General features: G+C 27.1%; 1 protein-coding gene across 2 annotated transcripts in view; it reads left to right on the top strand.

Annotated features, from left to right (window-relative positions):
• The window catches only part of LOC129958070 (acetyl-CoA carboxylase-like), a 112,119-nt gene extending 105,113 nt beyond the window's left edge, over positions 1-7,006 (top strand). For both annotated transcript variants that reach the window (XM_056070242.1, XM_056070243.1), the window contains 6 exons: positions 1,057-1,192; positions 2,077-2,254; positions 2,671-2,938; positions 3,325-3,495; positions 4,408-4,541; positions 4,993-7,006. In XM_056070242.1, the coding sequence (XP_055926217.1) occupies positions 1,057-1,192; positions 2,077-2,254; positions 2,671-2,938; positions 3,325-3,495; positions 4,408-4,541; positions 4,993-5,161 (1,056 nt within the window). In that variant the 3' untranslated portion in view covers positions 5,162-7,006. The remainder of the gene's footprint in view (positions 1-1,056; positions 1,193-2,076; positions 2,255-2,670; positions 2,939-3,324; positions 3,496-4,407; positions 4,542-4,992) is intronic.
• The last annotated feature ends 12,084 nt before the right edge of the window (positions 7,007-19,090 follow it).

The following is a 19,090-nucleotide window of genomic DNA, read 5'->3' as shown; positions in this document are numbered from 1 at the left end:
GTGTACGCAAGTATTTTGAGAAGGATGCAATTTTGTAAAGGTGTCGAAGGCGTGTAATTTAAACAAGTTTTGCAAACACTTGAATTAATCCATCTGATAATTTTTAACAATTAATAAATCCATTATGATCTGATTCCGTCCTTTTAGTAATTTCTTACATTATATTTGTTATTCCTTTCGTTACACATTACATCGAAAGATTACATCGAATAACACACCGAAAGATAACATCAAATTACACACCGAAAGATTACATCAACATCAGTCTAAAGTATGAAAAAGTGGTATGAGTTAATAAATTTGTCTTTGAGCATCTCAACAACTTTTGCAGATGTATGAAACTTTGTGTTTGAAGGAAACATTTTACTAATTGACTCTTTTACACTATGAGGGCTGTATAAAAATTTAGCTTTTGTAACTTTTTTTTTATCAACCTCTACAAAAGTCAGTGTTTTCATACAATTGCCTACCTTATTTAATGAAACTTTGCAACTGGAATTTAATGTCTAATTTCAATAGTTAAAGAAATAAAAGTCTATTCTACTGTTTTTGGAACTTTTTGTATAAATGATATTTTTATATGAAATTGTGTATAGACGGGATTCTTTTATCACTTTACGTGATTTTTCATCCTTATTTAAATTTCATTTTTTAACTATTTATAGCTCATAAAATCTTTTCAGCAATAATTAAAATATTTCCGTCTTATTACTATAAGAATTTTCTTTATTAAATTTTGAATATGTTAAACAAGGAGACTGTTTAAATATATGTAGCATTAACATTCAAACACGATATTTATACTCCTCGATCTCTATTTTGAAATTGTTTAATATATTGTATATTCTTGTATGCAAAATTAAATGTCTCTTGTCATGAATTTATTTGGTGTGCATTTGTTTATAGCGGGGAAAAATATCATTAGGATTTAGACGTTTAAGTATAAAAAAACGGTTCATAAAAGATTAATTCAAATGTTTCATAGGCAAAAATGTGCCTGATATTTTTATATCCATTACACCTTTTTATTTTATTTGTTTACTTTTTTTTGCTCAGGTTATTTCTCAGGCTGGGCAAGTTTGGTTCCCGGATTCAGCTTATAAAACAGCACAAGCTATAAATGATTTTAATATGGAAGAACTGCCATTAATTGTATTTGCTAATTGGAGAGGGTTTTCTGGAGGAATGAAAGGTATGAAATTTTTATGGAATTACTTGTATTTCTATCATTTGCCCGTATTGTAAACATTTGGTTTTCTTCATAATTCTTAAATTGGAAGAGCATTTTTACAAAAGTGTTTGTTTTTAATATATTTACAATGAAAATCTGATTGTATTTAGCAGATTTCTTTTAATTATCATTTAGAATTTTTATATGTGAACTCTGTTATGTATATTTAACAGTTCTGTAAATTCCTAGTTACCAAATGATTTTTTAAAATTACAAATTATAACTTATGTTTATTTAATTTATATTTAAAGCTATACTCACACAGACAAAAAAAATATTATTTCTCGGATGCTTACTGCTTAGTTAAGTAACTATTTTAAAATGCATTTTATTTTAATGTGTGTATGTGTAATCTGACTGTTCTTCATTTCTATAAAACTTTTTCTAGTTTGAACAGTAAAGGTGTATGTAATGATTAAAATTCAGCTTTATAATATCATTCATTACAACTCCATTAACTGCATGCTCATGATAGCTTCTTCATCAAATTTAATTTTTAATAAACTGGCACTGTTTCACTTTGATTTCGTATGAAAGCTTTTTTTGAAAGTACTTTAATGTTAATGGCTTAATTGAAATTAGATATTTGTAACTTGTTATTAAATATTAGTGATATATATAAATATCGAGATTTCCTTTTTGTTTTATTTTTTCTGTAATATCTTATGTAAAATGGTTAATTTTCAGTTGACATTTTAATTCTTTTCTCTGTTAATTTTGTATTTCATGAATTTTCTTGTTGAAAAAAGTTGGTTATTTTAGAATAATATTGTTTTTCTAATCGATTATTTTTGTTTCATTTTAACATTTTATTAGTATAATTCATATATATTCCTGTGATACAGATATGTACGATCAGATTTTGAAATTTGGTGCCATGATTGTCGATGCTTTGAGACAGTACAACCAACCTATTCTTGTATACATTCCTCCACATGCGGAGCTCCGTGGTGGTGCTTGGGTTGTTGTAGACGCTACCATTAATGAAAAGCATATGGAAATGTATGCAGACACTGACAGCAGGTAAAATCGTTGTTCTAATTTTATGCAAAATCTTAATTATCCAGATACAGGAGAATATATAATGTAGCAACTTTTCCTTTGTTTTACTTTTTAAAATAAGGCAGAGAAAACAAGATTGTAAAAGTTTGCCTGTGTTTTTTATTTGTTTCCTCTATAAATGAAATTTGAAAACTCACTGCTATAAATGCTTCATTAAATAAATATTTTTGTGTATGTTCTGTTGTTTATTTAATGCTCTTTTTGTCGATATCCAAACTTCTAAATATATTCAGGCAATTGATTTTGATTGATTGATATATTCCGTGTTTAGTTAAACTTCTCTCTATAATTTGTTCAAAAGAATTTTTAGAGTCTATATTATTTTATATATTGTTTTTCGAATCAAAATGTGTTTTTTTTTTCCTCCCTTCAATTAGAGGTGGCATTTTAGAGCCTGAAGGTACAGTTGAAATTCGTTTTCGGAAGAAAGATCTTGTGAAAACCATGCATAGAATAGATAATGTCTGCAAAGATATATTGAAACAACTGTCATCTACTGAAATTACTGCTGAACAAAAATCAAATTTAGAAAAACAATTACAACTAAGAGAACAGGCGCTTCTTCCCATTTATCATCAAGTTGCTTTGACTTTTTCTGATCTTCATGATACTCCCCGTCATATGATGGACAAAGGAGCTATTCAAGTAAGTTTTTTCATTGATTTAGGAGATATGTTATTTAACACATATTTATTCGATAATATATCAGTTAATTCAGAACGCAAAGATATAATAAACGTAATAATGACATGATCTAAATTTAAAGATTTATTTCGTAACTTCCGAAACGTAAAGAAATGTTTGTATCGTATGTAACAGATATAATTATATTGATGTTATTTAATTACCCCTGCTGTACTTTTAGGTGATATTCATTAAATGTTTAAAAAATATTTATGGTTTTCATTTGCTTTGTGAATAAAAGTTTTATTTTCTTGAGTTTAAAATTGAATATTATTGAAAGCGTATTTTTTTTTAATTTTAAATTATTGCAGAATTTGTATACTATTTCATTGAGTATGTATTTATAGGAAATCATTCCATGGAACAAATCTCGAACACTTCTTTACTGGCGTTTGCGCCGACTGTTACTCCAAAATCGTATCAAAGCAGACATCCTTTCTGTGAAACCAAGTCTCAGTGACGGAGAAGTAGACTCAATGCTTGAAAGATGGTTTGTTGAAGAACATGGAGCTGTTAATGTAAGTTGAACTATTATTAGAGTCTGTATTGAAATTTTAATATTTTTTCACTATGTTCTGTCTTTTTTTTATATAACTATCTCTAGACTTAAAAGGTATTAGAAATGTTTTCTTAGCTTCCATTGACTTTGATGTTTTATTTACAGAATGTTTTTGATGTTTGAATACGCTTAAAGATTATTCTTTTCTATTCATTTTATTTTGCTGTTTTCTTTATTAAATTGGTTTAGAAAAGGCTTAAAAGACAAAAAAAATTAATCATTAATTAAGCATACTTTTATTTTGAATGAATTCAAGAAGAGTTTACACTGAGTTAATCTGAATTTTCGTCATATGTCTTTCATTAATTTATTTAATAAATTTTAGATTATATAAAATTTATTACATTTTAGCATAGCATAGCATTTTTTCTATGTATTTATTATTTTTAATGCATAGAAAATTAACTAAGATATACACGTAAGATTTCCTGTTCATCTATATATGAAAATTTTTTTTGGGAAAGAACAGCGATGATTAGTTGGAAATAGCATTTTCTTCATCCTTAAGGAAACATTTCAATTTTTAAAATGCATTTGAAAAGTTCTTTACGAGAACAGGCACTGGTAGAGTGCGAAAAAGAGCAGAAAGAGGCTGTGTGAAAGTATTATAAACTTTAATAACTTTAGAATGAAGTTTTGCAGATAAAGCATTTTTAATTTCAGCTCTTAAAGGTTCAGCGTGGGAAAAGTAAAGCCTACGGAACACAAAAGTGAAGCCCGAGTTTAAATTACTAGAAAATAATTATATTTAGAACGCAGATAAATTGAAATTTGTACACACACGCACACGTTTCCTATATGGATAGACTTAAAAATTAAGTACAAAAATGAATGAGTAACATTATTATTAATTTTTTGATATTTTTTTCAGCAATATTTATGGGATGATAACAAAACTGTTGTTGATTGGCTAACTATGCAATTAGATAATACCCTTGAACGATCACAAATTTTGGAAAACATTGATTGCCTCCGTCGAGATGCAGCTATTTCCCAAATACGCAGGTAAATGCTGTTAATTTGTTTTTGTTCTTAATTATATTTTGACTATTTCAGTTTGCTTCAAAAATGTTTTATGTTTATCTTATTTGTTATAAATGATGATTTTGAATTTTATTCGTTATTTTTGTTTGAAGATTTTTTTTTCAATTGTTCTTCCCAGCATGTAATTAATTCATCGTCATCTGTTTCAACCACCTCCTTTTCTATTTTTCTTTGCTAGATTTATCATTTGTAGTAGTAACAAAATACTGGAATTTTAAATTAAATCTTTTTTTATTAACTTTTTTTAAGATTAGAAAATGAACGTCTTTTTTTAAATAGAAATGTCCGAACGTTTTGTACATTTTCATAACAATAGAGTACTAAAAGATATTTTTGAAAATATGTTATTGTAGTATCTTATTTGTTTTAATTTTGCACTACAGTAATTATTTCTTCTTTTAAATTGTTTTAGCTTGCTGAAGTCGCACCCTGATATTGCCATGGATTCAGTAGTTCATATTATTCAAAATATGAATGCTCAACAAAGGACTGATGTGCTTACTACCATACGTGCCTTTGATACTCAACTAAATAATTCGGATCTACCTTTAGACTCAAATAATGAATTAATAAATACATGACTTTCATAAATATTAAGTACTGTGAAAAATTCCATATTTTACTCATAGCATTTGACATTAAATAAATAAAATTGCATTTAAATATTGTTTCGAATTTTATGTACCTCATAAAATTCATGCGTTTATGTCGTATTATTTTTATGTCATATAAAAAGGTTTATTAGGTTATATACATTGAATGTGATACCGAAAATCTGAATTTAATATGTAATTTTAATCAAAGAATGTCGAAGACTTCTTTGTATGCAGGACTATAAAAAGGCTTCAGTTTCTTAAAATACTTGTAAGTTTTGTTGTACTGTGTTGATTGATTTTCTCAAGTTCATCTTCGAAATTAAAAAAAAAAAAAATGATGGAAAAGGAATAGTTTTAAGAAGTGTTTATCTTTATGCACTGTAATTTAAATTAAAATATTCTATTATGGTGTTTCTTTGCAAAGTGGTGATTGATTTTTTTTTTCTTCTTATATTTATGAATCTTTATCTGAAAAAAAAATTAACCTGTAAAATAATTTCTGATAAAAGATATTTTTAAGATTAAATTAAAAAGAGATTAGATTATTAAAATATTATTTGTAAGCTATAAATAATGATCTAAATATTTTAAAATAATGGATTTTTTCTACATTTTTCCCATTTGTAAATATATTTTGTAAGCATTTAATAGCAGTATAAATAAAGTGCAATTTAATATATTTAATTACATTGTATATATTGTGAAATATAAGCAAGTTATGTAAATACTATTAATAAAGTGTCCTGTGATAACAGTTGCAATTGTAAAGATTATCAATGAGATACGAAATTTGAAAATCGCTGCTCTGTGTTAAAAAAGCGTGTTGTTTTTTTTCTTTGTTACATTGCTAAAGAAATGTTAAAATCTCAGAATGCTTGCAAATACTATGTATATTTTGATGTCATTGTAAAGAATTTTAATAATAGTTTTTAAGCAATGCATTTTTGTTATAAAACTAAGCGTCCAGAAAAATAAGTGGAACTTTCATAGGTAATTGGATTTTATTCAGTTTCCATATCTGTAATGCTGATTTGCTTAAGATAAATTATCTATTTTTGTTTTGTTTTACATTTTCTCATAATCATATTTGATATCTAATGTAGTCAATAGCTGAATGATCAATTTTTAACAGGTGTTTTTAAACTGAATAGATTCGTCTGAATTAACTTTATTTTAATATTTTTCCTGGAATCTAATACTTATTTAGCCTGGCTATTTTTTTTTTTTTCAAAAAGTTTGAAAGTATTTTTTTATTTTCGCCCTATAAACTACATGTATTAAAATATAAGAAATGTATTATTTATATTATTAAAAAGAAGTGATAAATTCATGAAGAACAAACTGCAAAAATAAATTTTTAACTTATTTATTTTATATGGTTTGAACACTCTCATATTTATTATTTTTATTAATTTTATATTTGAAGTGTTCCAATTCCTTGGGAATTTTATTATTATCGATTGAGCTGGTGAAAAATAATTATTATATTTAAAAATTATTCAATAAGGATGGATGTTATTTTCCATTATATTGATATTTCATCGGTAATAAAAATTTGATTTGTAATTCTTATTTATATTCTGTTTCAAATCGCAAGTAACAAAGAAACACATTCTTATTTGAAGAACAAGTAAAATGATATATTTAGAAACAAACTGCTTTTTCAATTACACTAGAAATGTCTTAATTTCAAATTAAAATGGCTTCAAAAATGTAATTTTAGGTAGTTTCTTCTATAGTTACAATTAATGCATGTCCTTAATGTCTTACAAAATATACATTGTATTTTTATCATAAACTCGTATGTGTTTGTTGCAATGAAATGTATTTACATGAAATCTAATAAAAAGCATTGTTTTATCATTTACGGTATTGATTCATTTTCTTTCATTAGATTTATTAATTTTTTCTTATTGAAATAATTTCTAGGGTTTTGCATCTGAATTTTAGTGCTGAATTTATAGCACTTTAAATAATTAACACTACCATATTCATTTGGTTTCTTGTCGGATTTCATGATTTTGTTTTGTTTATGGTGCTAACATTGCACGAATTTTTTCGATTCATTAAGAATTCTGTGATATTAATCACAATTAATGCTTAAAAAATTAAAGAAATTATTAGTACTAATACTTATAATATTGTGAATTTATCTTTATTTACAAGAGCCAAAAATAGTAAATACCTTTACCTTACTATTATAGAATGATTAACTAAAAATATTTTGTCAATCGAATCCAGTTCTAGTTCACAATAAAAATTTACTAATGCTTTATAAATTGGAGTTGTACAATATAATTTTATTCTACGCCAATGAGATTTAATGAAAGGTAGACAGTTTTCTGAAAATACTTTGCAAGATGAATATGGCTCTGTGAGACTAATTTATATTTCTGATTGTTTTATTTAAAAGCAAAGCTTATGAGAAGAAACAACTATTCAATGATCTTGCTATATTTTTAAAGAAACCTATAAATCTTTCTTAATTTATAGCTTCACTTGATGAAATAAATACTTGTCAAAATGTATGTATAGTTTTATTGAATCAGTTCATTTTGCTTTGAAAATGTTAATATTGGTGGAATTTTAAAAAATATGTGAGCTGGCATTGAGTTTTACTTTCAGCAACATTTTTGTTAACCATTTACTAAAGAAATAAATAAAAATAACTTTAAGGTGAAGTATCTAATTATGTTTGTCGACGATAAACAGTAAATAATTTCTGTTGCAAATAGACTAAAGTAAAGACTTTAAATTTTCCATATTTTTGCCCAAAAGTCGAATTTTATAAAAAAGTCATTAAAGTTTAGATTTGTGATTTGTAACATTGGTGATTACAATTACTGTTTGGAAAAATATTCTTTTAAATATTTAAAAAATATTCTGAATAAAATTTAAAAACAGGATAACTTAATAATTTACAGCAATAAAGTTTTGGAATCTATTTCTACATTACTAATCTACACAACATATTTCTACACTAATTTTGATTGTATCGTAAATAACAAAGTTAACATAACGGTGTCTTCTTTTATTTTGAATGCCGAGAATTGTAAGGTGTACTGAATGTTCCAAATGAAACAGCTTCAGATTTGTGACAATCGTACTTCTTTCTCAATGAAACCGAGGCAAAATAGAATTTAAACCGATATTAATGTTACTAGGGAAGATAAGCAGCACATCTTTGTATCATCTAAGCGACTTTCAAAATTTATTTTAATAATTTGTGTTTAAAATTTTTGCACTAATTTATTTAGACCTTTTTTAATCGTTTCCTAATTAGAAGAGTCCTGTTTAGAAACATGTAAAGTAACCATTTCAAGATACTTTGCCTACATCTGTAAATGATTCGTTTTATTTATATTTTATTCAAATATCTAAACCTTAGTTCTGTGTGTTATTGATCATAGTCCGGAATGAGTTTTTAAAAATTTTAAATACAAAGAAAAAAATTTTTTTACAAAGAATAACTTTGTAAAAAATTTAACAAAGAGTTAACAAATTTTTTAACAAAGAATTACTTAGTAAAAAAAATTTTTTTACAAAGAAAATTTTAAAGTTTTAAATTTTACAGTTTAACAACTGTGAAATATGATTAGCGCCATTACTAATTCATATTATACTAATATTCGATACTTTACTATTTTTGACTTTAAGTTATCATCGTGGAAAATCTAGCTAAATACAAGCAATTTTTATGAATATTTTTGTGTTTGATATCTTAAACGATTTCCTCAATGTGTTATTTTCCGAAATCGTATCTGTGAAAAAAATAAAGGCAAAATGGTATGTTCAAATAGCTTGATTTTTTTTTCTGTATTTTTACATTCATAAGTTTAAATTTTTTCAAGAGAGTTGCTTCCTTTCGAACCTTAGCCCAACTTTAGAGTCAACTGCATTCGTTGTTTCGAGGCGTAATACAAAGTGTCGCTTACAAGTACTAAAATAACTAATTTAGAGATCCATTTATCTGTTTCAAGGTTTTACATAGTGGTTTTCCACTATGTAATATCTAGTGTGAATAACTTTTTTTCTTTCCGTGATTCCATCTCTCTTTTAACAACAACATCAATAAAGTACTTTTATCAAAGAAAGCCGTTTATAGTATTGCTCACTTACATGAATCATGTGTTGCGCACCCTTATACTAATCCTTTCCATCGTATAAATATTCAACGTTCTATTGTTCAATGAGTAGAAAGATAAAGTGTTTTCAAGAGAACGTTATCACAAAGGCTCGTATTTTTATATTATATATATAAGTATAGAGTAATATGATATTATATATACTATCAAATATTCTCCTATCGACATCCAAGTTATAAAACCCGACCAATCATAGCGGATATGAGGGTCTCTTATATATATATATATATATATATATATATATATATATATATATATATATATATATATATATATCAACAGGTTATCAAAATGATTTTCATTGAGCATTTGATTTTCCTAAAAAACATATGTTATGCAAAGTAAAAAATGTTTCCCTTGACATTTTCAGAAATTTTAAAATATCCTGAACAAGATAAGTAGAAATAATAAATAAAATTATTTGATTTTGATAAAGTTCCTGTTTTTAATTATTTTAAATAATGCCATGGTCAAAATAATCACTGGATGTATTACTTTATAGCCAAATTAATATTTATAAAATTGAATAATATCATTTTCTACTAGGCCAGTAGTTTCGAATAAAAACGGCAATCCACTCTGCCTTATTGGAAAAAGAAATTTTCTTTTCAATATATTTTATAGTTACGTATCTCAAAGGTAACACTTTTCAAGTAATTCCGTGAAGTATTTTAAAATGCCCTTGAAAGGTTTAATAGAATGAGAAACCGATTTTTAATTTACGTACCGTAGAATTTACGACGCTTTTAAGAAAATCGTTTTTTCAAGATAAAACAAGGGCTTATTTCCTCAACTATTTTAATTAAATGTATACTTCCAATTGCAAAATGTCATGAAATAAAGTACCTAGGATGCATTTTAGCTTCTATAGAGAGAAATAATAAAAAGTTAAAAAATTAAATTTTTATACTGCAAGAGAAAAAGCGCCAGGGAGTAAACGCTTTTAAGAAAATCGTTTTTTCAAGATAATTCAGATATCCAAAATCAAAACTCTTACTTAATATCTTTTGAAATCATTTAGAAAAGTTAGAAAAAAATATTAAAAGCTAAAACAGAAGAAGCATTTAATATTTCTTTTCTTTTTTTTTATCAGTATGTGATTGTTAACTGGAAGGAAATGCAACTTGTTAAAATATTTGTCATCTTCAAGAGTTAATTGTTTAAGAATTTAAAAATAATGAAACGGATTTTGGTCTTAATTATTGAAAAAATAATTTCATTGTTTGATATTTTTTAAAAAGCTAAAGTATGTAAACTTCAATGAAAATCTAAAGAAATATATTAAAATTTAAAATATTTAAAATAAAAAAGTGGAAACAAAAAATAACGCATAACAATAGCTATTCACAATTCTACATTCCCGAAAGTAAAGATTAAAAAATTAGCTTTATTGGCAATCTTGATATTAAAAAATATGCATCAAAACATGCATGTCTATCTGAAAATAAAATTAACACATTTCTAATGTTATCAATTCCATTTTTTTTTTTTTTCATAATTAGATGGTCAGTCTTTATCGAAAGCAAATTTGCAATTAAATCTTTCTTTAATATCTTTCTTTCATATTGCGCAAATGAAAAAAATCAATAATATTCATTAGATTAATTGCATAATAACTCATTCCAATTGTTTTAAAATCTATTATATTAAAGACATGCGATTAAAAATATAAATCACTAATGTTACATTCTTTAGCATGTTTTCAAAGCATGTTGCAGAATAAAGGGCAACATTTCAGTTGTTGCATTCAAATCTTGAAATGAAGCAATTCTTTTTCATCTTTATATTAAAAACGCGGAAATAATTTAAAACATTAATTTCATGAAATAATAAAATCAGATTTCAATTTCACTATGACTATAAATGTATTTTTATAAATTATAATTAAAATTAATTTTAAACAATTTATAATCTTTTTTTAATTTCGAAAGGAAATATGGTACCACTAGAACACTATCTTTTGAATTTTAAAGTGATGTAAAAGTGATTTTTTCTAATGTGAAATTCTGAAGTGAATTTTTCTAATGTGAATTTTCTGTGAAATTTTTTCTATCTATAAAAGTAATAAATCTGTGTCTCGATAGATCTTTAATTAATTAAAAAAAAATTGATAAATTTGTGAAAAAAAATTTTCTTAAAGAGGATATAAACTTCCACGAAATTACTCACATGCTAAATTTAGGACAGACAGCTCTGGAGAGCATTTTCACTGATTTTTCATCACGAAATCTAAAAAAACATGGAGATTAAAAACATTACAAAATGTTTATATCAAAATATCTGAAACAAAATTTTTGTCACCACCTCACTATTTTTTTTAATATGTAATAGAATGATTAAATGTTTCAAAAAATTTATTAAGAGAAATTTTGGAAAAAAAAAGGGGGGGTTCTTATTTTTATGCACTTTATAAGGCTTTTTTTAGTCTTTTTTTCTCTCTCTTTATTTCATACAAATTAATTCAAAGTATCTATATTGTGCTATTTTTTGCAAATGGAATTACGAATAATCTAACAGCTATTATAATAATTAGGGATTGCAATATCGGAACAAAATTTCAATACCGGTATTTTTTAGATCTTAATACCGGGATACCGGTTTTAATACCAGTAGTAGAAATTTTAGAAAAAGAAAGAAAGAACAGGTGTTTCTTTGTTTTATTTGCCAGTTTTAGTAGAAAGGGTAAATATCACAAAAAATAATTTGTAACTTATAAATTATAACAGTATATAAAGAATCACAAAAAAGTAAAGGGCCATCTTATTTATTTAAATCACAAAAAAGTGTAAATATCCCTATTCAGTCTGTGGTACTATTACAAATTTTTGAAATGTGATCTTAAAAAACATAATGCATCAAGTGCACTGTCATTAAGCCTGAGAAGTAATTTTGTGCAAAAATTACCATCTGTCGAAAACGCTCTTTCGGCATCTACGCTAGTTGGTGGTACTGTTAGCAATGCGCGATATATTTTTTCCGAGTATTTACCTCTAAATCCCTCATCTTCAAATAAATCGATTTTTCGTCGGATGGTTTTGGATATAGCTGATTTCTGTATAGTATTTTGGTTCATTGATTTTTTTTTATTTTTCGCTAATTCTAATTTTTGTTCAAGAGACAATTCCTTTTCACTATCGACATTAGTGTCATCACAATCTTCGATAACTGAACCGAATTCTTCTGAATGTGGATAGGTTTGTGGGTAAAAAAATTTAAGAAAATTTATTATAAACTTAATCAGATTTGAATTGGTTATTTTCTTTTCTTCTTTTTCATTTTTAAAATCATTATAATTATGTAAATACCATAAGACATTTTCTATTTCGGTATGCATTTCTTCTGTGCGACTTTTCAATGTAATATATAATTCTTCAGATAGTGATGTGTGCTGTTCTTTCAGTGACTGCAACATGAAATTTATTGTTGCATTAGCTGTTAATAAATTGGAATCTTTCCGACATAATGCCTCAATAGTCAGTTTTATTGGAAGTAGAGCTGATGCAGTTCTGGATATTAAGTCGAATTCACTATCTGAAAAATTTATTTACTGGTTTAAGTCGATTATTGCTTGAATTGGATTTCTCAGTTTCAAAAATCGTTCCATCATTAGGAGTAAACTGTTCCAACGTGTTTTAGAATCTAATATTAATATATATTCTGTTTTATTTTCAGTTAGTATATATTTTAGTAATATATACTAACTGAATATCATATCATTCTTTATAGGAGAATGTTTAAATATCTTAACAATTTTTCGAACTTTATTGTTGTTGTTTCTTATGGCACTTGCCATGGGCAAGCCCGCTGTTCGAAGACAGCCGATTTAAGCCTGAGGGGGAGCGCCTCTTGTAAACTTTATAAATTATAGGAAGAACTTTGTAAATTATAGGAAGCAATTCTTGATGGGTTAATATTTCACCCTCATTAGCAATATCTTCTTCAAGAATTACATTATCATTATCTTCTTTGTCAATATCACTCTCACTCTTACTCTCTTCAAAGTTGGAATCCGAAGTTTCTATATCCACAGTATTTGGATTCTTCTGTTTTTTATTTTTTTGGTATAATACATCTATTACTCCTAATTGAATTCCATGAGCATAGCACAATTGCTGATTTGTGCCAATCAACTTTCGAATTTTTTTCATAACTGTTGCTCCATCAGCCGTTATGGATACAATATCTTCGTTCAGGGATAATCCATGTTTTGCTAATTTAGATTTAAGCAATTAATTAGCTAATTAATTTCGCCCGTTAGGGAGACATAAAAACCAAAACGTATACTATTTTGCTATGTTTGCGATCTCTGAACATATAGTGGAGACAATTTTAAAAATTTCTAGTAAATACCGGAAAAACGGTATTTAAACTTGTGAATACCGGTATTACAAAATTGTACAAATGGCTCCAAACACTGGTATTCGGTATCCCGGTATTGCAATCCCTAATAATAATTATATCCCATTTTTACGAAAAATGGTTTCATATTTCAATATTACTATTTATTTTTATTATGTTTTAGACGAATAATTGGATTCTTAATGTGCTTTCACTTTCAAAAGTTCTACTAAAAACTGAAAAAAATATGAATATTGTTTTAGAGAGAACAGATATAAAAATAGGCTTCAACGTCACTGCGTGAAATGTTTTTTTAGATTACTCAGTGTTTGTACTACATGAATAAAAAATTAACAAAGGAATTTCTTAGAATCTTGTGCCAAATAAAAGAATATTTATAAAATATATTTAACGGAACCTGAAATCATGTATTTTATCTCTGCTATCAGGTCTAGATATCACTCTCAGAACATACTGAACTCATAAAAACTTTCAATATTTTACTGGCCGTTTTCTTATTATAAATCATGATTGATTTAGGTTCTATTTTACAATAAACACTTATCCTTTAGCAAGTGAAATACGAAATTTCTTTCAGAACTTTATTCAGTACTCGAAAAATAAAATAAAAATTAGCAGATAAAGAAAATCTCGACACTCTTATGTCAAAATATAAATTTAACAACGCTTTCTTAACAGATGTGCATTTGTGCAATGACTTTTAGTAAAATATTTTTATATGGATGAACTTTGATACAAAGTAGTTTTTTTCATGCATAAAAGAAGAAAAATTTATCCGTGTTCTTTTTTTATTGCTTTGATGATACTTCATTTATATTTAAGATTTGTTTAACGATATCTTTTTATATGATCATCAAAATCATTTTATTTTGTTATGGACAGAAATACTTAATTTCCGAATGTAACACAAAGACTTTCTTCCTGTTCATTCACGGATTCGGAAAACCTTCGAACATGTGGGAATGTATCAGAAAACCCTTATTTTATCGGAAAAAAGGGGGGGGGGGTAAGGAGGTGAGAGGAAAGGGGAGGTTTACATTTAGTAATAGGGTGAGCTCAGATCAGAAGTAACAACCATTCATACTTCTACCTAACACCCCTTAGCGAAAAAAAATCATCGGAAAGTGCTAGTCTCGGAGCCCTGACGCGAATGGGATAGTGTCACTTACGCTCAGTCGCGCTGATGTTGAACGTTTACGGGAATTTACCTTTGGCAGGAACACTGGGCGAGCATCTTGAGCGACTGTAGAGAATGCATAATTCTCGTATTGATAAGAGAGGATTGATGGTTAGGAGTCCTTTATCATGGAACAATAATCTTTTACTTATGGTAAAATTGATAATTACCTTTTAAGAACGCGAGAAAAATCTTAGAAATTTTTTGTCTTGAGTTGGTCTTGGTGCTACTTCTTTTTTCCTCAGTTCCTTTGAATTGATTTTAAATATGAATAATACTATTGAAATTTTCGAAATATCAAAAGTAAAGCCATCATCTGAGTATAATAAATATTAATATCGTCAATATAGCGGTAGCCTTAAGAATACAGTTATATGCCGCTGATTTAATGAAAAATCCGAAAAGCATAATGAGCGTTTGAAAGCATATTACAATAGCGTTCACTCCGAAATTACCTATTCGTGCAAGCTGAATAAAGCTAAGATAAAAGTCAAGAAATATATAGTAAAAATTAAAAGGAGAATTCTGAGACTGAAGAATTTGTCTCAAAAATGTATCAAATAGAAATGTTTCCTCTTTTTCATAGAGAATATGAATTTTTGACGGTTGCAAGCGATATCCCGACCTAGCCAGAAGCCATGCGGGAAACTTGATGGGACCGCCGAACAGCAACCCTACCTAGCATGAATTAACAAACGACACTTGATGATATCGGAAACTTGCAAACAACAAAGGAACTTCTAGAAAAAGTACATATTGGTTCGAAAAAGAAAAAAAAATTACATTTTTACATTACATATTAAATTGTATAACATTGAGAATGCATCAAATTACGTTAACGTTTTAGATTAGAAGAGAAGTAAAGACAAGAGCTTTGACAAAATGCCTTTAATAGAAGATTTAATGGCTGGAACTTTTAAGAGTTCTTTGATGTCAAGAGAGATCCAATTCCTTGACCATCTGATCTCGTTATGGTATGATCATAAATTTTAAAGCACATGCAGGGCTCTTGGCATTAAAGCCTCCATTTGTTAGTACTTTAAAATTTCGAAATTTTACTAAGAAACCTTCTATCGTATCTATGCATGGTTGGGATATCTTCACTTTGAGGACAGTGTTCCGAAATCAATAACACATTTCCCCGATTTCTTTCAAGCATTATCGCTACCGTAGCTTTCTCTAAAAAATGGGGATATAATTTATAGTCTTCTTTATCGCGATAGCTTGCACTAGACTCTCAATTCAAATAAATTCCTCTATATGTCGAAGGTCCGTCAGTCATATTTTTTTTTTAAATAAATAAAATTCAGAAATTGCGATAATGTCAATATTGCATCTGAGAAAATCCTTCTCAAGAAGAGCCAATACCGCAAATGCATGATTTGCAGACTGGAAGGTAAGTATCGCACACCACATCAATTGTATCAGTACAGATACCCTCCGATCTATTGTGGAGCATGCCGTTTTGCGCTTCCAATCAGTAGCGGAACAAGGCGGAGTGCATAACGAACAACTTATGCCTTAAACACCCATCAGTAAGGTGTTTGTTCCATGAAGCTCTCTCTCTCTCTTTTTTGTTATTATCACTGTTTTCGCTATAAAGATGTATTCTTGTCTTATCGCTAATAAATTTTTAGTGAACCCTTGAATTCTATTGTTTCTTTTTGGCTAACAATATTTCTGTATTTAAAGAATTCATTTTTGGTCTTTTCCTTGACACCGCCATTTATCGGCACATTTCGGAGCTACCCCCCCCCCTCCTTCGCCAAACAAAATTCTATTGCCTCACGACTGTTCTGCTAAAATATCAAGTCATTCTGACCAGTAGCTTTAAAATTGTCGATTTTTGAAATCTTAACTTTAATTATAATCACCCTGTGCATTGAAAAATAAGTACATGGAAAACCTAATAGTTCATTTTTCACACTTTACATAAAATATTAAGTTTTTAAATTACAAAATAAATTACATTAGTTACAAAATCCTCCAACCTGCTATTGTAATTTTTTTTTTTTTTTGTACACTCGCATTTATTGCCTCAGATTCGAAATACATTTGAATTCCTGCTAGTTGTTGCAATTTTTATAAAAATTATTTTAGGTAGGGGACTATGCTAAAAAATTGATTTTTGGTTAAAGTATCGAATATTTTTTTACTTATTATTCTGGATATCTAAAAACTTTTTGAATTTAGTTTCTGCACTCATTTTAGTTAGTTTTCATGATAAAAACATACATTTGTTCATCTAACATGACATCATTTTGGAAATCTGTGTTTCTATCTATATACGACAATCTAAAATGAAATATAACTATATTTTTTCCAAAATTAGATCTCAGTACGAGTAAATTTCAAGAATCTCATAAAATAAATAGACTCAAATATTGACAATCTTATGATGGTCAGTAAAAGAAACTGAGAAATTCTTTTAGAAATATCTTTGTAAATTTTAACAATGGAAGGCTCATTATCAGAATTTAAAAAAACTAAATAATACATAATTTCCTTTAATTAAATGTAAAAATTAGTTATTATGAATTATTTTGAAGCCAGATTAGAGAAAGTGAGCTTGCCCCCCTCCCGTCGGCAAACCTCTGACACAGATACAAAGATTTTATTCGCGAAATGAGCGCAGTTTACTTGGGAAGATGAAAGCCTTGAAAGTCAGTACTATATATTTTTTTCTAGTTTTATGCATACTAAAAAAAGGTTAAATTTTGACACAGGATATAAAAAAATACATATAGTTTTTTATAATTATTTCACTATCCTTCTTAAAGAAGCAAATTTTACGAAGCATTCTTTAAAATAAAAAAATAAAAATAAATAAACAAAAAGCGCGTATTTTTTACAACATAAAAAAAAAAGGACAAAAGCTTCCAAACATTTTTTTTCAAAGTATGAAGTGCTCGCATCAAATTATATGACAGTTCTTCAATTTGCTGAAACAATTCAGGGTTTAAATATTTTAATTATTAGCATGTTAAACATAACATGATTTGGTTTATAACGTATATCTATATTTAAAGAGACTATTACTTCAAAATTTCTATAATTAAGAATTTTCATTGTTTAAAGGCAATTCACTGAACTTGAATGCCTCTTTCCTCTTTTTTTTTTCTTAATTTGAATACTATTTTCAGAAACAAAAAGAAAAAAAATCATAATTTAGATGGCAAGAGCAAAAGAAACTAATGCATTAAAATAAAAGGCAGAAGAGAAAAAAGATTAAATGAGAAGCTTTGTCCTTAATTTGATTTTAATAAATGTTAGTATTCCCATAAATCGGTTCATTTTAATAAAAACTCCACCATTTAGTTAATAGTTACTCTTTTTCTATTGAATAATACACACCATCCACATGACTTTTATACCAAAATAATAAAAATCTCGTGATTTTTTCTTAGTATGTATTTGAAAATTTTTACTCTAAATGTATTTTTTAATGCTTTTTATGTTGGAAATAATATTAAGAATATACAAAAAAAAAAAAAAAAACTAATGAATGAATTCCTTTAAAATGATTTTAAAATAGGAATTTATAAATATGTATGATAGCTGAGAAAAATTTCATTTTTAATTTTTAAAATCCGTATTTGTTTGTCTTTATATTTTAAAAGATGCCAAGAAGTTGACTATCTTCCCAACATTCAGCAAAAAAAGAAGTGCCAATATCTTATTAGAATAATGATGTGATGTAATTGTGGACAGATAGGAAACAAAAATACATAGAAGTCTCTACAAAGCAATGTACTCCGCTCGGCACAAGGAAAAGGGGGGTCAATGTGACAGACACCCTTTTTTCCGTAGAGAGAGAAAAGGGTAGCATTGACATTTCTAGCAAATGAAACCCCCACCCCCTTTATTTTATCATAACTGAGAATTATTGACTTGTGAGTCAGTCAGAGAACGGAAGCAAACTGGACTTCACTGCAAACGAATTTGAAATAAATAAATCTTAAGAAAAATATTATGTTCTGTCGTTGAAATTAGAATGAAAGCTGATTGAAATTGGAATGCGTTAGAGTACAACATCCTTGCAAATCAAAATAAGGTGCCTGTTTCATCCAAGAGAGATGAAAAAAAAAGCATTTGGATCATTAGTTTAGATACATTATATTTCACTCGGCTAATAATAATATTTGAATCGTATGATATTGCTAATCATATTGCAATTTGTTTAGAACAAGTGCTTTTGATATATTGGTTTCTTCCAATATCTCATATTTTAGA

This window comes from Argiope bruennichi, chromosome X1 (genome assembly GCF_947563725.1).
Source record: "Argiope bruennichi chromosome X1, qqArgBrue1.1, whole genome shotgun sequence".
In the NCBI taxonomy this organism is placed as follows: Eukaryota; Metazoa; Arthropoda; class Arachnida; order Araneae; family Araneidae; genus Argiope; species Argiope bruennichi.
This window is presented reverse-complemented; position numbering and strand designations above follow the sequence as displayed.